Raw genomic sequence first — 27,642 nt, forward strand, 5'->3', positions numbered from 1 at the left:
TGAAAAAGACCCCAATCACTTGCATGCCCTTGCTGTGAGAGAGACTGAAGGGTCCCACTCGCATGCATGCCCATGTCATGTGAGCGACTGAGGCTCTAGGTCAGTAAAATGTTAAGTTGCCTTAGGGCTTGGTCACTTGGAAAGGTTGGTTGACTCCTAGAGGTTCTGTAGCATGCGTGGAAGGTCAGTTTGGTTGTGTTTTGTCAGTTCCACTTCCTTAACTGAACATGGGGAGTTGAATAAGATCATAGTAGTCTCTCGTCACATGTTTACCCCAGTGGATCGGTTAACATATGTAAATGTGGGAGGAGGGTGTTACACTTTGCGTGCTTCTTGCCACATCCTTTTCCACTCTTTGTATTGTTAGCATCTCAGAGACTATTTTCTTTGCATGTTGTAATCATTTGCATTATACTCACTTGTCTTTACATGTTGTAATCATTTGCATTATGCTCACTTGTGTTAGACTTTTTTTTGTGATACTCATCTAATGTGTCACAAGCTTCACTATTTTAAAAATATCCTTATATTACATCTATTTCATCTAAATCAAACCATACACTCAATCTACACTTCTCACATTACATATTGTCGACTTTATCCAATTTTACATTGACATACTTTATTATATAGACATTATTTCTTCACTATTTTAAAAATATCCTTATATTACATCTATTTCATCTAAATCAAACCATACACTCAATCTACACTTCTCACATTACATATTGTCGCTTTTATCCAATTTTACACCGACATACTTTATTATATAAACATTATTTCTTCCACTTTACATCCATACTTTTCAACTCAAATACCTTTCTTCATGATACACACCTTTTATATCAAGTACTTTTATTCATGATACACCCTTTTTATATTTTTACATAAATTTTTAATAAAACACTTACCTATCAATCAGGATTTCACTAAATGAGCTTACAAATTGAAAAAAAACACAGACACTCCTTATAATATAATTATCCAATCTTTACAATATACAAATTTATAAATAGTTAATATTAAAATTAAAAATAATGAAACTTTATTTAAAAATATACATCTCCCAAAGGATTTATATCCACAAAGTAGAAAAATCTGCACTCATGGGGCACAAGTTTCCAATGAGAAAAAGACACATTACATATTTAAGACATACATTTAAAAAACAAAACCATACAAATATTTTTTAATTCCTTATTAAAGTTCGTTCCATGGAAAAATTATAGTGTAACTAATGGAAGTCAACTCTTCAAAGAAAAAATAAGGGTAAAAAATTCACATCCCTTTTGGCCAGATAAAGTAGAACACATTTACATGATGAAAGCGTTTGGTCCCAATTACCCCCACCGAGGTAAGTATAGCACGAGATCATTATGGCCACTCCAACCCAATTAAAAAAGAAATATATTCTATTCCATTTAAAAGGGGAAAAAATAAAAGAAAGAAAACAAAGCCACCAACCACAACTATTCTTCACATGCAGCGGAAGCAAACCCATCCACAGAACCAGATGGTTCAATAAAATAACTTGCGGTTACGGCTCTTAAGCCCCCGGAAGCCCATGTGACCTCCTAAATCTCCTCGTCCTCCGCCGATTCCTCGGCCTTTGTAGTTTCTTTGCACAGTACGACGAGGAAGAATCGCTTTAAAGAAACTCTGCCAGAGCCGTCTCCAACAACATCATTATTATTTATTTATCGCCAGCGACCTTGAGGTCGGCGGGTCGAATCACGGCGCAGTCAAAGGCTACCTGCTAATTTCGTGCTTCGAGGATCAATTCGCAGGATGAGCGCTATCCGACGTTCGCATGCAAAGTTAAAGGTCTTGGAGACCGACTGAAGGTAGGAAATCAGTTTAATTTGCATGACGAAGGAGTTCAATATGAATTTCAGTGCTGATCAATATCAGTCAAGAGTGTGAAAGAAACGAAAATCGTTTATCCGCCTGGATCAAGGTATTAATGGAGGCGTTAATGCGTTGCTGGCTCTGCGGGATTCGAACTTGTGACTTGAATGAAGTCAAACCTGCTGCCAAAACCGCCCAGGCCAAAGAATTCAGTATTTGATTTTTTTTTTATAGAAATTACGGATGTATGCCATAAATTAGGGTTGTTGTTTATGTTCTTCCCTAATTTAAGTGGGTTATTACCCATGTGTCGTTCTTATTTGGCTTAGAGTTGAAGCAAGGGTAATTCCAGCGGCAGCAATTTATTTGACCGATTCGTACCTTAGGGTTTTAGGTTAAAATATGGCCAATTTTTGGCTCAGAGTGCTTCTGTGCTCGTCAGGGGTAAAGATGTAAAGGACATTTTTGCTTTCACAAGCGACTGGTCTATAGCCGCCGGTGTTTGCCTAAGCTTTCAGCATCCCATGTGCAGACAACATACAGAAGTTAACAATAAGCTGCCTCATAGGATGAGTTGTTATCGTAGCATGATCGGTGATTATTTGATTTGAGTTTTGTGCACCTAAACCAAAGGAAGCCATTGTCGTACGGCACCGTCCCCAACCTCGTGCCGTGTTTTTTGATGCAACCTTCCAAAAAGAAACGAGCTTTCTGCTGATAGATTTCGCAGGAGTTACAGGTGCTGTTTCTTGAGTGATATTGTATGAAATTCTATGGAATCCTGCAAGGAAAACCTATTCCTTGCATTTTTTGTGTGTTTATCCAAGGGCAGGACATTTGATATTCTGAGTTGCAGATGCTTGGGAAGATGAGAACATTTGCTTTTTTTCCTTAAATGCTACAAGTTGAAACAAGAATATTCCTTCATATGTCGGTTGCCCCATTTAGTGTGGTAATTTTATCGTTGTGGTAGGAGTTCACGCTCCACTCGTGACAGTCACAAGTTGCTATTGTCATAGAGTCATTGAATCCAGATAGCATTTGTAGCATTTTACCAGGGTTTACATGGGCGAAATGCTAACGGCATAATTTACCCGTTCTTTGAAGCTTCACATAAAAGGATGGTGCTGGGAGCAGAACTTGTAAAAGCATGATAATTTACTAAAAATCAAAGGACGATAGCAAAGGGAAAAGTCCGAGCTGTCAAAAAGTTGCCATGCTTTAGAGGTAAGTTGCTTGAGTGGTCGTGTTTGAATTGTTTAGCCCTGGAAACTTGACGTTGAACGATCAGTAAGATTGTGGAGGACGATTATATAATTAAGCTTGGGTGGCCGTTTTCCAGTTGGAATTGAAGATTCTCGATTTCGAATTGCTGCCAGGGAAAGTTTAGTCTTTTTTAGTTAAAGTGCCCGCTGGGGGCATAGAGAGCTAGGTAGAGATGCGTTATTCATGACTATCATAATGGAAGAGTTTGACCCAGGCAAGGATCATAAATTGTCTTCATTGATGCTGTCTCAAACTACCGAGGAGGTAGCAAGAGCAGCAGTTGCAGCAGCACAAAGTGTTCGTCCTAGTCCTTCGATAGTTGTTTCGGCAAAACAACAGAATAACCATAATTTGCAGAAATGGAAGCGGCAATTGCAAAAAGTTTGGAGATGGGGTCCAAATACAAAGGAACCTGTTTGGAAATCATCCTTCAATCCAGAAGTATTAACAAGTCAGAAGCGCCAATGGTATGAACTACATTTGCAAGCCCTGGTGAGTTGCTCATTCCTTAACAATGTATTAAATAAAATTGTGTATGTTCTTTGAGATAGGTACTGCATTGTTGGATTCTTTATAATTCTGCAAGTGTTTTAAGCACAGAGGAGGAAGAACTTTGCTTCCTTTTTATTGTTTAAGTTCTAATCTATGCATTATTTGAGGGCTTTTATAGAACCATGGCTGCTTTTTGAAGCGGGGTTTTACATTTTTTTTATAGGAATTCTTCCAAATCAGAATGCATGACACTGTACTAAATATGATATAGATCTTTATTACGGACACTGGTATTAATGATCAAAAGAATCTTAGATATTATACATGATCCTCACTAAGAATAATTTCTTCCAAATATTTTAGGCTAAACATGATGTGTTATCTTCCAAATCTGGTTTGCTTAAACTAAAAGTTCGGAACACGTTCAATTATGTGCACGCTACATGTCACTCTTGCATCCAGTGTGTTCGACAATATCCACCAGCTTCTCCTACTCCTGAATGAGCATGAAAATTACAAAGTTGTGAATTTTTTATTCAAATGGTGCTTGTCCATCACTAGCATTTCCTCTATGACATATGATGACTATCACTACTAACCTTTGGTCTCTGAAGGAGTGCTAATAGCTGTTTCAAAGGATAAGGTTATTCAAGTAACCAAGATTGTTATCAGAATTTCAACAATACTTGGAGGCATATTGTTCGAGGAAGAAATTTCCAGAGGTAGGCGACTTGGGAGGAGGAAATCTACCCAAGGCAACATGGACTTCGCCAATATTGATAAGGCTTGGAGAAACCACCTACATAACTTTACTCTTCCCGGATCTTTCATCACATTGTGAACTTTGAATATTTTGTTGAATAGGAAACTAGCTAAAAAGATATAGCTTCTTGAGTTGCATGTTAACCTTAAACTCAAACCGGATAAGTGGTAGTTAGCAACATGGTATCAAATGGGTGCTAACGTGGTAGTGTCAAAACAATTAAGCACTTGGCCTCATGATGTGATGCAGAAAACCCTTGTCGTGATTCCTGCTTTGAAATATCTTAGAAGCATGAAACAGCTGGAAAGGACCTTTGGCCATATTTTGGAAATGGGTACAACCATTTCCTGGCTGTACCGCTCACCAGACCTGCATCCCAGCCAGAAAATGGCATTTTCCTTTGCAGGATGCAATGGTTCCTAGTACCTACAGTCCGTGCTAATAAAACATAGGTAAAACTCCAAATCAAAACTCTGCATTAAAATCATTCATTTATAGCATTGGTGGATTTCAGCTGTTATAAAAATGGATTTGTTCTACCTCGGTATTTTGGCAAGCACTTTTTTGCACTATTTGTTTCTGACAGTTGAGGGTAGCAGCAAGTTTGAGAGTGTAAAAGTGATTTTGGATGAGTTTGTGAGTGGAGTAGGCGACTTTGGTGATTAGTTAGATCTTAGTGATTTTATGTGGTGAAAAAGCTTATTCTTCATGCCAGTGTGCCTATGAAGGAGAAGCTTAAAAGCCCTTTGTTCAAAGTGACTACAGATTTGATACCATCTGCTACATCTTTTTCAGAGAATATTTCCTCGCTAACAACAATTTTTGGAGGCTTACTTTTCGCTGTTACATTTTTATACACTTACTTGGCTTGGGACAACCACCACATAAGTGTCATTCTCTTGAGCTTGCTTGAAGTGAGATAGATAAATATAGAGATAAATTTTATTCAGTGCCCATGAGACCAAATCGACGTAAGGGATGCGGTGATACATCTTTTGGTGCAGAGCTTTACAAAAGAAAATTAAGACTGAAAGTGCAGAAAATATCATCCATATGCATAAAGGGTGGGTGGGCTACAGTCCAGTTCTCACCGTATAACTACTCATATGGGTGGTCCCTGTGGCTTGTGGAGAGAGAGAGAGAGAGATTGAAGCATGCAATGCAAGTTCAGTAATTGTATGTTGAGTGCCTCATGGACTAGAGATCTTTGAAAATACTTTATTATGAGTCTCCATATGTGATTCCTGGAACACTGCATCTTAACTGTTGTCTATTTATGTTGACCCCTTTTTAATGTAATCTTAACTGTTGTCTATTTATGTTGACCCCTTTTTAATGTAATCTTAACTGTTGTCTATTATGTTGACCCCTTTTTAATGTAGCTATATGCTTTATAGTGGAGTAGGAAGCATTGCATGGTTTCCAAATCCCCTTTTACTGCAATTCGGGCATGTTCTCCATTTCCAGTCCTCCTGTTGTTCCTTCCAGCTTCTTGTCTCTAAGGCTTATGAGCTTATTCTTAATTGGGTAAGGGTGTCTATTTTCAGACATTTCTTCCGTGTTGATTTCCAAAGGGCTTTTTCTTTAAGCCAGATTTTCATAAAGATTTTGAGCTTGTATCAGCTGTTTTTCCCATGTGATATCATTTTCTTTTGCATGCTTCTTCACCTATAGTTCCTTCCAAAATGCCTTTGGTTTCGTGTTTGTCATCACTAGTAGATCCTCTTGCTTGTTTTTTTCCAAATTGCTTTCTGAAGCTTTACTACTTGTTTGGAGGTCTTAAAATTCTCGCTGTTTGGATGTCGTTTACATTCTTTCTAGCTTCATTGCATTGCTCATTGAAGAAGGGTTCACTGAAACATTGTTGAGGCTCTTCCTTTTTTCTTTCTTCATAGTTTTAGGTTTGCAAATTGCTAGGCTAGACTGGATAGCCTTCCTCAGTGCTTCATATCTTTCGTTTATATTCATGAGGTCATAAATCTTGGTTGTATGGTGATTTTCTCAATTTCTTTCCTACAAATTTCTTCATTCTGGTTTGCTCTAAGCTAGCAAGTATTCAACACACCAAACCTTCTATTCTTTTCTGCAATATCTCACTGGAAATTAAGAATACATATGTGGAATTCAAAAGAAACTCTACAAGAATGCATTCATCTGTTTATAGAAACAAGTGTGTGACTGGAGTTATTTGAATTTTCGTAAGGATTTCTGGAACATATCAGAAGCACTTTAAAACTGTGAAATGTGTCAGCCCAGAAAGGCAAATACGGCTTGAGAATGTGAATTGTAGGCCTTGCATACTTATATCTAGGATGGTGGAGGTTTGTATGCCATTCTTATATTGTTTTTGAATTAGAAATGACAAGATTTAACCGTAGGTTCATCACTTATTGTTGGTAGTTTCAACCAAGATATGAATAATTTTCTGTTGATGAGAAGAAAACTTCCGTTGATTTGCTAACAATGTGATGCCTTTCTTTCATCCTGAATTCTATCGCTTAGATGTGCTTTGTGTTTGCAGAGTCGCAAACAGCACAAGGAGCCAACTTCTTTGTTTGAACATTTTGTTGTTGTTGGACTTCATTCGAACACCAATGTCGAGGCAACCGAGGCTGCATTTGCTAGAAGGAAGACATGGGAGACAGAAATGGCAAATGCCAATGGAATTGGCGATGTCAAAAAACATCCATACCGAGGTCCTCCTTTGCCTTTGTTGGATCCTCAGGTTTGTGATTTACTATCTTTTGTAATTTGTTGTGTTCTTCCTTTTAACTGGAAAACATCTAAGCATTTTTTTATTGAATAAAAGTAGAATACGTTAAAGGTTTGGTAGCCTGGAGTCTAAGAGGTATAACAGCAAAAATCAGAGTCGAGTGCAAAACTAGCTGTCAGTGGGCTTTCAAAAAAGAGATCTGGACACAATTCTGAAAAACTGTGCATAGCATAGAAGTTTCTATGTGGTGAACAAAGATTCCTGAAAATAGCATATAGTATAGGAGCTTGCTGTGGCATGAAGGACATCATATTTAATAAAAGGTAGAAAGGGAGCTTCCTGTGGTATGAAGGCCAGAAACAAAGGTGAAGACTAAAACCTGGTCTAGTCTAGTGGAGTTCTAATAGCACCAGAGAGGTAATATCTGCACCTGTAGGGTAGTTCCCCTAGAAGGTGATTCTGGTGGTGCTGGTGAGATGCATGCCATTGGAGGTGTCTATCGGCTATAATAAAAAAATGAATATGTTGTAAAGTAATTAGAAGTAAAAAATAATATGTTGTAATGTTATTAGAAGTAAAAAAATGTGTCAGTAAGATGTTTAAATCTTATATTTTTCAAAAATATTTCAACAAGAGATTTAAATAAACCATTTGAAGATCTATGTTAACTAATTTATGTCGATATCAACTTCATATATATCTATATATAGAAAAAATTGGTTAAAATAAAATATTTTAATGTTGTATATAAAAAAATATTCAATGTGGTTTATCAATAAAATATTTTAATACGAATTAATATTGCCAGATACTTAAAAATACATTAATAATAAAAAACCATTTTAATTTGCGTGATAAAATGTCTTGATATACATGTTATGTAAAATATTTTAATATCAATTATATATATATTATATATCATTTAATTTTTTTATGCATATATCATGAAAATATTAAGTTTTTTAGGGTTAAAACGTTTATTTGGTCCTATATATACTCTATTTAGCATTCAAAAATACAATTTAAATTTTAAACAATAAAAAATAACATTATATTTTGCACTCTAAAAAGTTTGATCCCTCTCAGCTCATGTTAGATCCGTACTTAAGATGGATCTATGCTGGTAAGCTGTCAGCTTCAGTGTTAAGTTTCCTGTAGTTATGGGAGAAAGAGATGTGAGCAAACCTGGATATGTGGTCCAAAACCTTCGTCATGCTCACCTGATGGTGTATGCTTCTAACCTGTCATGAACCTGTGACCCAACTGATGATGGTCTTTGAATCTGTAAGAACTGTGCAGCAGCAACAATTTCTGTTTGGTTGTTTGACCCCTTTCCCAGCCCAGGCTTGAAGGTTATCTTCAAGTTGTCCTAGGGTTGAAACCAACCTCCCATCCCGCTTTGTTCAGGGTTGTTTCTAGCTGCCCCATCAAATCTTCCTGGCACGGGATTGTGTTTTGGGAAGTTTTTCGTTCATTTATATTGGCTCAGGTCCAAGGCTTTGAGATGAAGGTACACTGCTAATGGAGTGGATATTTCCTCTTGGACGATGGAAGCAGTGCTAGTGGGCCATGTAGACGTTAATGCATGCAGAGGAGAGCTAGTGCCTTCTCCAGCTTCCCATGGGACCAGGGAGTGAGAGCATGTTCCAAGGATGGGCCTTCTCATGGGCACTTGATTTTAGAAAGGTTATGGGTTGCACTCGGGACTTCTTTGCTAAAGTGGCTGTGTACCAGAAGGCGGAGGTGTTTCGGAAGCATTTTTGTACACTGGAAACCTTCCAGGCCCTTCCCAATTCCTCTTTTGTAGCTTGTCCCAGGTAAGGATAAATTTATTGAGAGTTAGCAAGGTGAAGAGCCTAGTTTTGGGGTGGTCTTTTACCTTCCAAATATCTAGTCCACCACCATTTGGATCTTCTGCTTTTAGCGGTCTGAAGAGTGACCCATGCCCAGGTGTTATTGAATAGTTCCGCATCTTTGCGTTGGCTCTGCAGAAGAACATTTCTTATCCTCCCATAACTTGATGCCTGCTCAAATAGCTGAGCACTGTATTTTCATAATCCTGCTGCTTCGCCTATCAATCTCAAATCTCTGCTGTCCTGTCATATTTGTTCTAAGGAAGGATGGGCCTGGGGGATTGCGATATTTGAGAGGAATCTGAATTTCCCATTGGATAATTATTCCTGGAGTATTTACTGCATTTTGTAGGCTGCGTCCCTCCCAATCCTTTCATCCTGTCCTAATCTAGCTGAGTTGTCATCTCCTATTTTCCAGTAAAGATATTTGCATATTATGATAAATGAACCAATGAGATTCGAGAGTCTTCCAGAAGTTTGGTCATCTTTTTGATTGCTATTTAGTATCACCCACGGGATTTGGTTGATCATTTTGAATCTGATGGAGGACATGCTCAAGTTTATTTCCATTCCAGTAGCTTTGCAAAACACATTGAGGATTTTCGACATTCCTTTGCCTTAGCTACTGAATCATTGCCAATCAGTGGTAGATCATCAATGAACGTTATGTGGGTTATTTTGGCCCCAACTGTCACTCTTTAAATTGTCCCTGACCTTCTTCCTTTCGATAATAGCTAAGTTAGACCTTCTGCCACTAGAAAGAAGAGCGGCGATGAGAGAGGGCACCCTTGCCTCAGGTCTCTAGAATGGTGGAAGAACTTAGTTTTCAAGGCATTTTGTAGGCAGTGTCCTTCCCAATCCATTCATCCCATCTCAAACTAGCTGACTTGTCTTCTCTTATTTTCCTTTAACATATTTGCATATTATGCTAACTGAACCAATGAGAGTCTTCCAGAAGTTTGATTCTCTTTTGGATTGCTTATTTGGGATCACCTATGGGATTTGCTTGATCATTTTGAATCTGATGGGGGCCATGCTCAAGTTTATTTCCATTGCAGTAACTTTGCAAAACGCATTGAGGATTTTTTCATAGACCTTTGCCTCAGCTACTGAATCATTGCCAATCAGTGGTAGATCATCAGTGAATGTTATGTGGGTTATTTTGGACCCAACTGTGAATCTTTTAATATTCCTAGACCGCCTTCTTTTTTATAGTAGCTAAGTTAGACCTTCTGCCACTAGAAGGAAGAGGAGGGGTGAGAGAGGGCACCCTTGCCCCAGGTTTCTAGAAGGGTGGAAGAACTTAGTCGCAGTGCGATTTATCAGTACAAGCATAAGAAACAGAATTGAAACAGGTTTTGATCTAATTTTATGAATGAGTAGGAGAAGCTTACCTGCAAGAGGATTAGACAGAGGTACATCCAACTGATTCTGTCAAAGGCTTTGGAGAGGTTCCACAAAGGCTTTCTCCTAGAAAGCCCATTTTCTGTTTTGAATTGACTTTGGATAGGATAGGCTTGAGTCTGGTTGAGATTGTCAGAGATATAATTTTGTAGATGCAATTACAGAGGGATATGGGCCTGGGCCTTGTACTATTAAAACTTAAGAGTAACAGGGTTCATTTTTGTTTGGGATAGTGTCGAGAAATGTTGAAATGAAATATTATAGTTATTTTTCCTTTTTTCCTCGACTCCTTAATTACCTCTATGATGCCCATTCCAATAATTTCCTTGAGTGCTCTGAATTACTCCATTGGGGGAACCATCCATACCTGGGCTTTTTTCATTTTGTAGTACCTTGAGACTTTGAGTTAACTCCATCGAGGTGACCAGCTCTTCATTGGTTTCTTCATTTGTCCATGATTGAATGATTTGAGAAGAAAGCAATTAATGTGCTCTTAATCCGATCCACCTTGCCCCTGCCCCCTGCCACCAGCCCCCGTCTTTAAAGCATTACTTGTTTTCTTGAACATTGTTACACTAATGTATTGATACCTCTCTTAGAAAGTAGAAGAAAGTACTTAAATGGTTCAGCAAGTTACTTATGTGCATGCAAGTATTGAGGCTCATGCTAATTCTGATGCTAGATGCAGCTGGCCCTCAGAGGTGTCCTTTCAACTTACAAATCCTAGATAATGGGTTATTGTCAAGGACTGATGCTTTTCATGTCTGGCCCCTCGTATAAATATTGTATGTGTTAGATTCTGATCAAGAAAACTTTTGGTCTCATTCCAGGCAGAGCCAGATTACAATTAAAAAGCTCTACATTGGTTACTATATATATTGATTTAAGTATGATTACAGTATATTCAGTTGGCAAATTTCTGGTTAATAATGATTTATGTGCTTGAAAAAAAGTATAGGAAGCAACTGCGTTGATGTTGAAATTGTTTCTTCTTTGAAGATGTTGTTATTATGTTAATTTTTTGAATTTGAGTAGGATCATATGAACTGATTATATAGGCAATGATTGGCTGAGAATAATTTCTGGTATACTTCCTTGAAATGGAACTTCAACTTGCATATGTTGAAATGCATGATGTAAAGAAAACTTCCATCAAAAGAAAGAAAATAATACTAGTAAATTTTGTAATTTTAGACCGATTTTTGATTCTATCCTCTATATCTAATGTTGTGTGCTTAGTCTTATGTTGAACTGATTGTTTTGTACAGATTCTTTTTAAATATCCACCTGGGAAGAGGTTAGCTATGAGGAGCAAGGATCTCCCTCAATTCTGTTTTCCTGGAGGTGTTAAGGTGTTTGTTGAAGATCACTTTTGCTTTCTTTTCATTCAATTTTGGTCTGATGTATAGACCCATAAACTTGCTCCCTCAATTCTGTTTTCCTGGAGGTGTTAAGGTGTTTGTTGAAGATCACTTTTGCTTTCTTTTCATTCAATTTTGGTCTGATGTATAGACCCATAAATGTTGAGTGCTTTATGTAAATGTATTGGCAAGTGAATTGAAGTAGGTTCTGGATAGAAATGGGAACAATAGCTGAAACTTGCTTTGTTTGCAGGAAGTTCCGAAGTTTTTTAATTCATTTAGAGTCTGCATCTACAGAACTCAATTTATTTGCTGAGAAATAATACTTCCTTCAGTGAAACCATAACCTAATTTTTATTTACTTAGATTAAATCCCTTTATGAAGGTGAGTTAGTGTGCTGAGAGGCACTCTTGAGCCCAATATGGAAGAGATGTTATAATGTCCTGTTATGTTATGTAAACATTTTGACTTGGTCAAATTACATAAATATAAAAATAAATAAAATTTAAATAAAACAAAATAAAATAAAAAATAAAATTAATAATTATAATTATTAATTAAAACATTTTGACTCAGTCAAATTACATACAACTAAAAATAAAATGACATAAAATAATAATAATAATTATAATTAATAATTAAAGTAGACTCGATCCTTCTTAACTCTAGATCTACCAATCATCCAGAGGGATCAAATCTCTTGAGTTGCAAACCCCTGTTAGAGTGAAAATAGGTTTGATCCCTCTCGGCGCTTGGTAGATCCGGAGTTAAGATGGATCTAGGCTGGTGTACTCCAAGACTGTTTTGTTGGTTTTTTGGGTAGGGTACATGCTAATTATGATTTATGGGGAACGCTGAGTCCCTTTCCCACATTATTTTAGTACCACATCACTGTGGGGAGACATTAAACTTGGCCAAAGCACATATTGTTCTAGGGCTCCATGCCAGCTGGGGTTTTAACGTGGGTTGTTTGCGTGGTGACACCCTGCCTCACACACTAAACCGCAACATGATGGACCAGGGCTGTTCGATTGTTTTTCAGCTGCATAATAATGGAACTTGGGTAATTTACCTAGGTTAAGTAGACGTAAAGATAAACTAATATAATATTATTAAGGTCCAAAAGATGACCACAAATAGGTCAATGGGATTGCTAAGTACAATAATGTTCACAGACTGTGGGAGCACCGAAGCCACTCTTATAAAAGCAAAACAAAAGTAGTCCTGTCACCAAGATTTCAGATCTAAGTTATGAAAATAGAGCTGAAGCCGAAAGACGAAGTTGCTCAAAGAGGGAGTGGAAAATAAATACAATTGTGAGTGTATTGCTGCGAACCAAGCCCTTTGGAAAAATGTGATGTGCGAGGGTAGGAGATCATGGATTGCTAGAGCTAGCATTTGAGACTCAGGAGGGAGATCAAGATCCCACTTTTGGGTCAACTATCTCAGTGTGTGCAGTTCTCCTAATATTTGAGGCTCTAGAAAAAGAACTTTGGATAGAACACTGGCTAGATGAGCTGGACGAGCTGGCTTGTGAAATGTGTTACTACTTGGAATAGGTGGTGCATTCCAGTGTTGAGAAGCTCGATTATTTGTTGAAGTGGCCTGAAACTGAACTACTTTGGGCTTTGCGATGACATCTCTATAGTGGTCTTGGAGAGGGAGGATGACTCGCAAGCAGAGGGTGTACAACTCCCCAAGGTCTCCTGAATTTGAAGAAGAGATGGCGTTGCTCTTAGCCTATTGCTTGGATCCCCTGTTAGATGGGAGTACCAAGAAGAACTTGTGATTGTCTTGATGGTGTCTGGTTAGGGGATGCGTGTAGAATCTAAGATTTGAGTCAAATGGCTTCCCTCATGAACAAGGTCAGTTATCTTTAGTATGAATACCTGAAAAAGGTTGGACAGGGAATTCTTTGAGTTCTTGAATAGATAATAGAGATACACTTTGTTCTCATAACAAATGATGAGAAAATGATGCAGTGAAGTATGTCAGTCTCATGTAAATGTAAAAGTTGGCGAGTCTTCTTCGACAATTGGATATGATAACTTCCATTTGAAGCTTGTGTGAACCAACTCAGAACAGGTCAAGGGGGATTTTGAGAGTGTGCATCCAAAGATAGATTGTGTATGGGGGTCTAACAATAAGGTCAACCCTCTAGTCCAAGAAGTAAAAGGTTGGACAGTGAATTCCTTGAGTTCTTGAATAGATAATAGAAATACACTTTGATCTCATAACAAATGATGGCAGTGTAATATGAAATGCTCCTTTCTCTCGGTCTCATGTAAATGGAAAAGTTGGGAAGTCCTCTTTGACAATTGGATATGATAACTTCCATTTGAAGCTTGTGTGAACCAACTCGGAACTGGTCAAGGGAGCTTCAGAGTGTGCGTGTGTACGGGGTCCTAACAATAAGGTCAACCCTATAGTCCACGAAGTGGTCAGTAGAGAAATCCATTTTGGAACTCAAGCTGCTTAACAGGGCAATAAGAGTGGCCTGGATGTAGAACCTGTAGATGTCATCCATGGTGATCCTGTTTAACTCTTGTTTGGACAGTAGAAGATATCTAAGGGCATTGGACAATTTCCTTCGGGAAAACCAAAAAGCTTCATTGCAGTTCAAATATCACACTACTATTCTTGATCTGTTGCCGCCTCCCTTATGGGGCTGTCATTTAGAAGGTTTAGGGCAGTGGGTCTGCTTGGGAAGTAGGGTATCTCGAATAACAGCCTTGAGATCCCTAATAATGACCCATTTACAACCTTCTGTGTTGCTAAAACTTGTTCTTTGGCATGTTTGAGCTCAACGACTTGAGATTGTGTAAGATTTGCTTGTAAAGTATGGCGATTTATTGGAATATCACAAGTAGTATCATGAGTATTTTGATGTATGCCATTTTAATTTTTTTTTAACATATTGCAACATCGTTTTGTTATCAAAATGTCATTATGGTATATTTGTTTTAGCATGTAAAATAAACTTGCAAATAAGCTGTTGTTAAGAAAATTTACATGTTTTTTCATCTTCTAAAAATAGTGCAAGGGTTTAGCGACAATAATGTACGGTGGCATGTTGATTTTGTGAAATATGTCATAGCAAAGCGAGTAAATTAGAATGATTTAGATATGTTGCTACTGCTCCAACTGTAATTTATTTCGGTAGACATATTAAATAATTCTGCACCGTGGTAAAAAAATGGGCCTTTGGATTGAAAGATATACAACACATCACTTTAGATATGAAGGCATTGGGGCAAGGGCCCAATTATCCTCTATATTTTATTCTAGTAAATAGAATCATGTTAAATTGAAATAAACAAAACCGTGGTGAAAAATTTGATCGAGAGAGCGAGTCTCAAGGACCCATAATTTCATTGATCAACAGGTCATTCCAAAGTTTAGAAAGAAAATCCATTTCAAAGGATGAAAGAAATGGGAGTGTAATGATGTCCAAATGTTTGAGATCTATGATCAAACTATATGGTTAAAAACTCCTTTTGATTTACAAAATCCTATTAGTCAATGTTGAATGGTGAAGCTAAATTTGATGATGACATTGAAGCAAGAGCTGTAGCATCCATTGTAAGTTGTAACTGACAAGGTTGAAGTAGCAGGGAAGAACCTGCTGATACATTGCCCGTCAAACTAGACCATCTTCCTTGTGAGACCCTCTTGTGGGGTTTGCATCTTCCTCCTTCATTAGGTATGCAGGGTTTCAAGTTTCAACACACCTTGTATCCAAAGCTTCATTGTCCTTTGAGCTACTTTAGTTTAACGAAGTGAGTGCATCCTCAGATTGTCCTTGGTAGGGTAAAAGCATAAATTGATTTGTTAATCTCGAGATCCAGAAGTGGAGGCCTAATTTATGACTGTAGTGTGTAATTTGTCATTTTTTGTATGAAAGGTTTGTTTTTATTTGGATCTGTTATCACTCCGTAATTTTCCTAGCTGTGAAGGAAATTCCAAGGTAACATTGAGCCAGTCTTGGAGATCGGAGGTTAGCACTTCCTATCCAGAGAGGGCTCTCTCTTATAACCCAGTCACCCAGTGTCACCTCAATAACTGGTTATACAATGGCTAGATCTTTTGGAAGTAAGGGTTTCAAAATGATTGTGGTAGGGATGAGCAAAAATCCGCTGGACATGGAGTTATAAATGAGATATCAATCAAAGGTTTCAAGGCCTAACTGACAAACAAGTAGTTCTCAAAGGCAAGGTAGATAGCATTCAACTAGACATCAAAATTGTTGTAGTATTGTGGGTGAATTTAGGAGCACAGTCCCAGTCCATTAAAACAAGGCATCAAACAGTGGATGAATCCTGCATTAATTTTAGAGAGACAAGGTGATAATATTTGAATCCAATGAAACAGAGCATCTCGAGATGAATTCTATATCATGTATGCTCATTCAAATACCGAAGAAATTACAGAATCATGAAATACACAGAAAGAGATACATTGACTGGAAAAACAGACCATAAAATGTCACCACAAGAATCTTTAAGAAACTGTCCAATCTTCTGCCTGAAAATCTTCTTTCAATATTAACACAAACTGATACAATGTAACCAAAGAGTTCACTCAGAACCGAACCCTTAAAATATTACAAATGAAGAAATATTTAGCAAAACATAAAACTGATTACTAAATTTCTGCCATAAAATCCTATCTTCAAATAAAAAATAGCCTAAATATCTATACAGCTGAAAAGTGTCTCGAATAGCTAGAATTGCTAGAGTCAAATCTGGAACTGCTTCCTTGATGATATCTCTGGACCAATGTTTTAAAACTCCGACTCTGACACCGACTCGGCCGAGGGTCGACTCCGACTCCGACTCGGTATCGACTCGGCCGGTTCGATATCAATGACTCGGTTGTTGTAAAAAATACATTAAATATATTTTTTTTTTATAAAAGAACATAAGTTTAAAGATTTTCATTCATGTTTTTAAACACACAGCATTAGAATATAGATGGAAGACAACATATGATCAAAGTAGGCTCATGAATATATCCATTATATCAAAATGGCACCCAGTGCACTGTCCAATACATACATACATGATCAAAACAAAAACACATAACCAAGGAGGCTAGAAATGGCCTCTACAACAAAAGTAAACTGTGACCAGTACTACTGGCTAGTAGCTACTGCCAGAGGAGCCAAGATCATGTGGATCAATCTCTGGATCATCATCAGAGTCAGACAACAGGTATATAAAAGTTCAAATGGGACCTAAATTTGTTCTACTGTAAGAGTTTCTAATATATTCTGTTTCATTGGTTTCCATGGTGGCCAGAAAATATATTTCTATTCTAAGATTCAAAAGATCCTTACTGTGTATATGCATCCAAGTACAATCAACTAAGCTTTAGCCTTTTCCAAAAAACTGCTCTACAGAACCATTACAAACCGCTAAGAAACTTTGGTGAAGAGGCTTCTGCCCATTTTAATCGTCATAGCTTCTACTGCTAGCAACCCAGAACAGATCTCTCTCATGCTAAACAATTAATAATTTTTTTTTTAAAATTGCTGTTTTTTCATGTGCCTGGGCCGCTGTACGTAACCTGGCCAGGTTAATACGGACTCGGCCGAGCCGGCCGGGTTAATACCGAGCCAGCTGAACCGAATACTTGGCCGAGTCAAATTTTTGAGGCCTGGCTCGGACCAACTCGGCCGAGTCGGTTCCGAGCCGGCCGTTTTTAAAACACTGCTCTGGACTGCCAAATGTATCCTTTAACTGCTGTTTTTGTGGAGATAATCCAAATGCTTATATTTTTCTTGGAAAATTGTGGTATGTGCTGTTAGGTGTCCCTTTGGCTGATTCATAGACTAGAAACTTGGGACTGATCTCCCACCAAATCTTTTATGACCATTTACTATCTTCCTCGCAAACAACCTGTAAGACTTTCAAACTTCCCTTGCCAAAAAACTATCCAGACTGTTTGGCTCTCCATACATTTCAATTTGATCATGAATCTTTTCAGCATAGTATAAGGAATATACTTGTGATACACGACTACTTGTTTAATGTAGCCAAGTATTCACCAATATCATGATCTCCACTTCATCTAAATAGTAGGGAATCAAAAGGTCATCAAGAATTACCAATTCTAATTGAAAGCCTATCATTTTCTCCTCTGTAATATTGCAATCTCAGTTCTTTGAGTAGCTACCTACAACCTCTGTAAACCTGGGCATTAATGTGCTTCGTGTGCCAAACAATGAATTTGTGCTATAAGAACACATAAATTAGAGCATACATTGCCCTGTTTTGACATTTAGCGTAGGTGCGCTGTGTTTGAGGATAAAGAATGCCAACAAACAGTCGTCTGGGCTTCCAATTGAATTTTTCCAGGAAGATACCTAACAATGAGCAGTACTATTTTCTGGTAAATCAATCAACTGTCTCTAACATTCAGGTTCTGATGTTTTTCAATTGAAAACAAAATGATCATGGATATGCCAGAAAGAGATAGCCGTTTCAAACATTGAAATCCGGAATATCAACCAACAGAGTTACCTCCATGTTTGTATTTATTTGGTAAACAATTATTTAGAGTACTTATACCAAATCATTAAGTTCCTCATCAAACCCACCACCCAGCTGAAATAGCCATTCTGATCTTTCCAATTTAAGCAGTTTTGCAATACAACAACGAATCTTTGTAGCATCTCGACCCCGGAATCTCGACAAGAAATGCTGTCATGTGTGCTTGAAATATTTCTGGACATTTGTGTTTTCCCTTAAGTAGATGGCACTTTGTTAAAATTGGCAACTAGGGCCAAACTCCATATGGGTCACCTTATTTATGGCTGCTGATATGTTTTTTTTGGATTCCTCTCTCCAAGAGGTGTAGGATTGACCTAAAGATCATCAGATTCCGACATGTATATATGGAGATATGAATTTATTTATATTATTGACAATTTGTCAAGGTCGGCCAGCAAGCAAAACAATCATTTTCACCCCCAACTTAACCTCAATGTTGCATATAAAAGGAGGAGACCTCATGGCATTATTTCACCATCTCATCCTCACATCCTTCTCTCTCCTCTCTTGTTTGGGTACGCATATCTGGAGCAGCTTCTCTCACATGTGCAAAAGGAAGGAGACTGTTTTCTGTTTAGGGCTGCGTTGACTGAGTTTGACCGAAGCTGCAGGAAGGCTATTTGGACAGCGTTGACTAGCGTTGACTCTTCTTTGATTGCGGATTGGGTTAGGCTGCCTCTCCTTGGCAGGCCGCAGTTCTGGACAGCCACTTTGACCCTGAGTTGACTGGCTTTGACTGTGCTAGGGCTGGCCGTAGGCTTGACCGCAGTTGACCAATGCTTGACTGGGATTTTCGGACTGTTTTGGGCTGATACTTCTTACTGTTGGAGGCTGAGTTGACTGAGCTTTGACCAAGCTTGATTGGAGGTCAAATCTAACCTGTTTGACCAGCTTTGACTTTGCTGGTTAGGGCTTGCTGTTGCTGTCATTAAATATCAGATTTGTATATTTGTACTATCTCTCTCTTTGCTGAAATATTGAAGATTATAAGAAGAATTGATCAAGGGTTTCCCCACATTGGGGTTTGTCCCTGGCTGGTGCCACATCTTGTGTCCTCGTCTTGGCTTGTCTTCTATTGTTTATGTTTATGTTCTATCGACATTTTACTATCATACTGATGTGTTTGCTAAACTGGAAATTGATATTGGGCTAATAAGAAATTGAAGTAAATTGCTCTTAAGCATAGAACATACCAAAATTAACATGGTATTGGAGCTGAGGTGAAAACAAAGAGTGAAAGAGCAATCACCGAAGACAGTTGGAAAGGACAAAAGGCTCAATGGGTTCCTCATCCCACTTCTCGGCTGAAGACAAGCTCCATGCAAAGTCTGACTATCACAGATGGAAGATGTCTCTTGATCTGACATTAGAAGAACAAGAAGTGTTGGATTATGTGAAGGGTAAATTCCCTGAGCCTCCATCAAAAGGACCGACTGCTACAAAGAACAAGTACACCAAGGCTGAAGTCAAAGTGAAGAAGATTATCAGAGATTCCATTGACAAGCGTTTGGTGGCCTACATCTCCGATTTGAACACCTCCAAGGAGATCTACAACAGATTGGTAAGCATGTTCAAGGTTAGTGATGCAAATCAAATTTTGTTCCTAAAAAATAAGTTGAAGGATATTAAGAAGGGCAAGGACGAGGATGTTCAATCCTATTTCTTAAGGATCACTGAGATCTTGAATGATCTTTTATCGAATGGAGAAGTCATTCCTGATAGGGAACTTACTATCACTACCCTTGGAGGGCTCCCACTTGAGTGGTATATATTTAGAACCACTATTCTCCATAATGATCAAATTTTGGGATTTGAAGAATTGATGTTAGGATGCATTCAAGAAGAAACAAGAATGGTGGAGCAAGAAATGCCTTCTAATAGAGGCAACCCCATTGCTTTCTCCACTCATGCCAAAAGGAGAAATAATGTAGGGTCTAAAGGTCATTTCAGAAGGGCAGGTGCTTTGTTTGCAATAAGTTTGGCCACTATGTGAGGGAGTGTCCAAATAGAAGGGACACATCACATGATGATGATCACAATCACTCCGGGGGCAACTTCAACAACAATCAAAGAAATGGCAGGTTCAATGGCAAAGGAAAAAGGAATGCGGGACATCATGGAAATGGTCAACCCTCCAAGAAAGCAAGGAACTCAAGGTATGAAGAATCAAATGTTGTTAACAATAAGCAAAAGGAATATTATCTTATATCGACCCTCTCCACTACGTCTCCTCCGAACGCCTTGGGGAATTGGCTTATTGATAATGGTGCTTCAAGGCACTTCACCGGATACAAGGAAGCTCTCTCTAATTTGATAGAGAAGGAGACAAACTTGGAGATTATTCTTGGAGATAATGCCCCACCTATCCTGTAAAGGGCGTAGGGAATGTTACCCTCCAATTGAATAAGGGTAACACGATTCATTTATAAGAAGTTCTATATGTACCTGATCTGAAGAAGAACCTGGTGTCCATTTCGGCAATGGAAGACAAAGGTTACAAGGTGGCATTCATCGATGGAAAGGTACGTGTTTGGAAAAGGAATTTTAAAGATGCTTTTACTCTTGGGTTCTGGGTTGACACTTTGTATCAAGTTGGAAGAAGTCCATTGGGGGCCATGTCTTGCGACACATCTCTACAATGTAAACTATGGCATCGCAAGTTTTCCCATCTTCATTATAAATCTCTTCCCGATGTGAGACAAATGGTGACAGGTATGCCTGAGTTCAAAGTAGAGCATGAAGGTATATGTCTGGGATGTGCTGAAGGAAAACTTACAAGGGGACCATTCCCCTCTAGTAACAGCGAGACCATCGATATACTGTAGTTGATCCACTCCGACATATCTGGTATGATGCCCGTAAACTCTTTGGGAGGATATTTATATTATCTCACTTTTACGGAGGATTATTCTTGCAAGACTTGGATCTACTTCTTGAAAATAAAGGATGAAGTGTTCACCTGGTTCTGTCACTTCAAAGCCATGATCCAAATCAATCTAAGAAGAGAATCAAGATATTGAGGACTGATAATGGGATCGAGTATGAATCCAATGAATTCCATGACTATTGCAGAGAAGCTGGCATTAAGAGGGAGACCACAATACCATACACTCTTGAGCAGAATGGTATGGCTGAAAGGAAGAACCGTACAATTATGGAAGCTGTTCGTGCCATGCTTCATGATTAAAGGCTTTCGAAGTTTCTATGGGCCGAAGCTATGAATACCGCCGTATATGTTCAAAACCGATGCCCTCATCAAGCATTGGACTCCAAGACTCCCGAAGAAATGTTCACTGGTAAGAAACTCGATGTTTCTCATTTTAGAATTTTTGGAAGTCTCGTATACTTTCACATGCCGAAAGAGAAAAGAAGCAAATTGGGTGCATCTCGAAAGAAAGGAATCTTTGTGGGCTATAGTGAAAATTGTAAGGGCTATAGAATTTATGTGGCTGGTCAAAGGGAAGTTGAGGTAAGTCATGATGTCACCTTTGACGAAGATATGGCTCTTAGCAAGTTTGACAACCTTCCTATACCAAGAAAGGATAAAGAAGATGACAACGGAAAGCAGGATGAAAAAGAAGATGAAACGATGCTGGATGTTGATGAACCTATGTATCCTATTGATCCTCCTACTCAAGAGCCCTCCTCCTCCAAGAAGAGGCCCTCATGGCTTAGGGAGACTCTCGAATATGCGGAGAGACATATTGCACCAAGGGGGACTTTCTGTGAAAGCAAGAAGCCGACTAGGTATTAGGGATACTTGACCATTATGAGCACTATCATTCAAAATGAGCCTACACCATTCGAAGAAGCCGTGAAGCATCAAGTATGGAAGGATGCTATGAATGAAAAATACAAGTCCATTATGAAGAATGATGTCTGGGATGTGGTCCCTAGACCCTAGGACAAATCGGTTGTTACCTCTAAATAGCTTTACAAAATCAAGCATGGAGCTGATGGGAGTGCAGAAAAGTACAAGGCTCACTTTGTTGCTTGAGGCTTCTCTAAAAATGAAGGTGTAGATTACGATGATATATTTGCACCTGTTGCCTGATACACCACCATCTGCTCGATCATAGCCCTTGCTGCTTTGCAAGGATGGAACCTACATCAGATGGATGTCAAGACCGCTTTCTTGCATGGTTCGATTAAAGAGGAAGTCTATGTGGAACAACCCGAGGGGTTTGAGATTCATGATTGGGAATCTCATGTATGTAGGTTGAGGAAAGCTCTCTATGGGTTGAAGCATGCACCCCGAGCTTGGTATGAGAGGATAGATAGCTATCTGATGAAGCTGGGATTCACTAGGAGTGAATTCGATAAGAACCTTTACTTTAAGGTTGAAGATGATAGACATCTCATACTAGTGCTTTATGTGGACGACCTCTTCCTGACTGGTGTAGACCCTCTCATTCACAAATGTAAGAGGGAGTTGGCTTCCGAATTTGAGATGGACCTAGGATGTTGATTTTTAATGTACCTTGGGCAAGTGGTTTCCCATGGGTTAGTCTCTACCTAGGGAAAAGTGTTAAAAGTGACTTTAGACATAAAGTACAATGTGGGTACTTTTTTTAATGGGTGAGTTAAAAAATGGAAAGTGAGAATTAAATGCACATTTATTCTTATCCCTTGATCTAAATGAATCTGAGCCATTAGATCTTAGGGTTTCCCAAAAGTCATTTAGGGAAACAAAAGGGGGAAAGAAAAGAGAGACTGCATTCATTCTTCATGAGCAGATTGGAGAAAGGAGGCTGAGACTTGGAGAAAAGTTTCAAAGGAGAAATTTGTTGCAACAAGCTGAAGGAGTGACTTCTGGGCAAAGCTGGGCATGGAAATCAAGGTTTAGAAGACAACAGAAGGTACAATACGAACAACATTGAATGCTATGAGTTGCATGCCGTTCGAGAGAAGTTTTTGATTTTTTTTTTGAAAAAAATCTGCACAGTTTGTACAACAGTACGGAAATCCATACAGTCCGTATAGTCGTATCCGTACAATACATATTTTCAGCTTCAAGTGGGCACGAAAATCGAGGCAAAGTGGGCATGGTTTTCAAGGAGTTTTGGGCTGAAGAGATAAGTTGTATTTTGCTGTTTTGTTTTGTCTGCAAATGTATTTTTCCTGAACTTGAAAGATAAATAAATTAGAAGAGCTCTCTAATAGGTTTTCACCGGAGAAGATTGAAGCAGTTTTGCCTGGGTCTAAGTTGACCAAAAACCTGTGTGTATTTTTGTGTGTTGCTGGTCTGGTTATGTCCATATTTATTTTCAGCATGTGTTGACAGCCCCATGTGTTTTAATCTGAAAATTTCATTTCTAGAATTCTATATGTTGAATGTATGTTTATGGGAAAGGGCATTTAACTGAATGGGAGTGATAAGGTGAAAAGTGCCAAGTCATCATTGGGTCACCATGTGCGACCATGTGGCCTCCACTTGGCTTGAGTGGCACGACCAAGTCATCTATTCCCTTCGCAATGAATCGGTCACTTTGCACGAGTTTGTTGCGTGAGAAGGCTAAAAGCCAAAAACAAGGGCCAACACGGGAACTCATATGTCCATGTCATGCTAGAACGGGATCCTTTGATCTCTCCTCTACTTGACAAAGTTGTAATCCTTGGTCTCTCTACTTCTACTAGCTTGGTCCAACAATCCTTACATGCTTTGAGGTAATGATATTGACTGCATATAACAACACAACAAATAGTACAAAACATTCCATATAATCATAGATATATAAATGGAACTCATAACCTGTAAAGTGTCTTGCAATCAAGGTTATGAAAGTGAGCTGTCCAAAAATCTTTAAACATATTAGATTACAAAGAGCTTATAAGAAGGCACTGTTAATCTTGAGTGATTTTTCAGGCCACCATTCATGAGTATATCAGATAACTTGCAATTCGCTTAGAACACAGTAACTACATCACCCAAGCATTCTTTAAAACCAAGGAAATGAAAAATAATAGATCAACCATGATTATACAGTGACTCAAGTATTCTCTCACGAATAAAAGTTAAAACAGGGCCCTACATCATCCCATCAATATCTTAAAACAATTAATGTACATAAATCAAATATGCATTAATCGATATACTTATTTGAGTATATTTAATTGGAGGGACTTTCTCTCGCCACCCAACCATAGGCCAGCTACACTGCAATCTCTCTTGTAGCTGACCACCCTTGAGCCGGATCCAGACTCTGAGGGGATGCTTGCATAGGGGATAATTTCACACCAATGAAGTGGTCCTGTACTGAAGCCTCACAAGCTTAGATATGGGCTCAATTGTTTTAAACACAACCACATGGGGCATAACCCAGAATCACAGAGGCCTCAAAGTCAGCTCCAGAGCTGCCACAATGGCCAACAAATTTGCTTTGATTGCACTTTTTTCTTCCCCGAGAATAAGGTTACTGAAATGAAGGAAATAGGCCGATTGAACCAGTACGAGCAAGGGATGGTGCGAGAGCTTTGTTTGAGAGAGTGTGCGAGAGGGCTGGTGCTAGAGAGCTCTACGAGAGATGGTGCGATAGAGATCTGTTAGGGATCTTGTTGGGATGTGTGATAGGACAGTGTTCTGGGCAGAAAGTTGATGGTAATTCTCTGTGACCTGGCTGAAGTGAATTCTGTTCCTTAAGAGAGGGCTCAGTCCCATATAATGACTGTTTTGGAGGGCCGAAAGGCCTATCATATAGCTGGAGCAAGGCCACATTTCTTGGAGGATCGGTGCAGGTATTCCAGTGGTTGAAAGAGAGGGTTATGTCTGTTTTGAGAGGTCTGTTTGGAGGCCGAGTTTAGTGTACTCCTGTAGCTGTTTCCGGAGCCCTAAAAGAGGGCCGAGTAACTTAGTTTGTGCACAGAACAATGAGCAATTTCAGGACTGTGGTGGACGTCTTGAAGAGGTATATGATTGGTATTCTAGTGGATGATTTGCTTGGTGATGGTAGGTCTGTCATGGTGATTTTTGGACAGAGATTGGAGCACCTGTGTACAGTGTTTTGGAGGACTGTTAGTGGCTGGCTTATAGCCCTAAGTATTGTGGACAAGAGGCAGAGTTGTCACAATAAGTGGACTGTACATAGTGCCCTAGTTCAGAGATCTCAAGGGTGAAGAATCGATGATAAGAGGGCTGATGTGTTGAGCCCTAGTTCAGTGAGTTGCAGGTGGGAGAAATGGAAAAAGATACAAGGCCTTATTGTGTATGTTTTTACAAACTACTTTAGCTATAAGCCAAGTGCCCTGGTTTGTCTGTGTTTGAATTTGATGACCATGAGATGTGAAAAAATTGCTGGTGCAAGAGAGTGATCAAATTGCCATAGAGTTTGACAAACAAAATTTGGCAAGTTTTGTCATCAATTCCTGAAAACATGTTAGAACATCATGTATTGTTTAAGATTATGCCACATATATACCCATATATGTGTGTCTCTCTTTTGAGTATGTAACATCTATGCAAGTCTTCATTGTAAAGTCACATTAGCTTTATTTTATTATGTCAAAATGTCAAATAGTTGTTACATATAAAGAAAATCACCCAGTGTTTCTATCTATGTTGAGCCTAAAACTCTATCCTTACTATTCCACAAAGACATAAATTTAAGCTCAGTTTTTAAAAAATAATTGACATTGTCAATTGTAGATTGCTTATTTCATGCATTTTTTCTCGTAAGCTTTAAGTGATGCTTGTCTTTGGAATTTGTGGTTGGTTGGCCAGTTGAATATGAATATAGGTATTGATCTCAAAGGGATTATTAAGAATGCTAATTCTTTTCAGTAAATTATTTTCGTGTTTTAATAAAGAGGTTTTGACTTTTTTGAAACCATTATTAGGAAATCTTGTTTTTTTCTTCAATGCAACTAATTTCCTTATTTTTTCATAAATGTGAGTCATAAAAATTCTATATTTTCCCAGATAGTGATTATATGCTTTTCAAAGTATCAAAACTAAGGCTAAATGGGGTTATTAATAGTACTCTTAATTGAAGTGATTCACCATAATTTAAAGGTATAGTTTCTACTAATGGATGATGGCCTGGGGACCTTCAGTTAAAAGGGAAAATCATGAATTTTTGACCTGTATGATTTAATGAGTTTATATACAGTGTTGAGTCCATAATATAGTTCTATACTACAATTCTATGATAAACTTATATATATTATTATGTATAAGTTAAGTTTATTTTTTTTCCAAGGAAAATCTTTCCGGGAAATCAAAGAAAAGCTTCACCACATTTATTGATAGCATAACCGGACAACTGCTGACACAGAGCTAGCCAAATTCCTCGCAACACTTGCAACAACCAATTAAGCTAGCCCCTTGGGCTTTATAATTTATTCTTATATATAAAGTAACTTTATTTATGTCATGTAATGAACTTTTGTTATGATGTTTCACGGGGATCTTTTCTATTTTCATGATGACGTTTTAATTTTAGTTTTCCTTTACTTGTTGCTTGACAGTGGATTTGTTTTCTGGATTTGAGAACCATGGGATGAAGATTGAAGTTGAATAGTTGTGATACAAATAGTGACTTAAACTTTGGTAGTGGAAGAATTTATCTTTCTGCTTCAACATTGAGATTGTAGCAATAGCACTTCACAAAAAGGAAGATGTAGTCGTGGTACCTTACATGAATCAACAAAGATCCTTCGTATATGAAAATATTAGGCATCTAAGGGAGTAAGCAACAATGTCTTCCCAAATGTCTTCAGTTTCTTATGATTTTCAATTACCCTTTTGCTTTTCCACGGGGAGATTGTTGAGGCTGAACACCAGCAGTATCTTTTTTGTTTTTGTCTTAACTGCATGTTTAATGAGGTGACACCTTAATTATTTTATCAACCTTTAACTTTTACGTAAAATTGGATTGGATGCTTTATGGTAGTAATTGTGTAAGGTGAGCAATAGGAATGCCAATTCTCAGAAAATATGCCCACACCATTTTTCATTTGTTTTGTCTCTTTTTGGTATGCTATGAATCCTGGCTGAACTACGGCGATTAATCCCACAGTTATTTTCAATATCTATGGTTTTTGTTTTAATTTTAATCCTTAGAATCTTTGTTTATAGTGGATGTCTCCCAACCAGAGAAGTATTGTGGCCATGGGCTGTGGAATTTTTCAATCTTACACAGGATGAAATGGCCACAGGCTGTGGAATCTTTCAATCTCACACAGGATGAAAATGGCCACAGGCTGGGAATCAGATTTGCTTTGATAACACTTGTGAATTACCTTGTGGTAATCATCATATGCCGTTGGTATTTATAAGAGAAGGCATCAGGCCATATAGTTCAAAGAACACAAGTTATTTTATAACAAATGTGAAAGGTATATGATATGATCATATGCACAGTCAAAAAGGGCATCATACTTTAGTATGTA

The 27,642-nt window shown here is 38.2% G+C and overlaps 1 protein-coding gene across 1 annotated transcript in view; it reads left to right on the forward strand.

Annotated features, from left to right (window-relative positions):
• Positions 1 to 1,492: 1,492 nt before the first annotated feature.
• LOC149225657 (DENN (AEX-3) domain-containing protein) overlaps positions 1,493 to 27,642 on the forward strand; it is a 220,987-nt gene continuing 194,837 nt past the window's right edge. Inside the window, exons 1-3 of the mRNA XM_089377240.1 lie at positions 1,493 to 3,606; positions 6,891 to 7,094; positions 11,608 to 11,691. Of these exons, the coding sequence (XP_089233366.1) occupies positions 3,298 to 3,606; positions 6,891 to 7,094; positions 11,608 to 11,691 (597 nt within the window). The 5' untranslated portion in view covers positions 1,493 to 3,297. The remainder of the gene's footprint in view (positions 3,607 to 6,890; positions 7,095 to 11,607; positions 11,692 to 27,642) is intronic.

Source organism: Pinus tabuliformis, chromosome J, assembly GCF_031772625.1.
Source record: "Pinus tabuliformis cultivar Carrire ecotype Pingquan chromosome J, CPIR1, whole genome shotgun sequence".
Classification (NCBI taxonomy): domain Eukaryota; kingdom Viridiplantae; phylum Streptophyta; class Pinopsida; order Pinales; family Pinaceae; genus Pinus; species Pinus tabuliformis.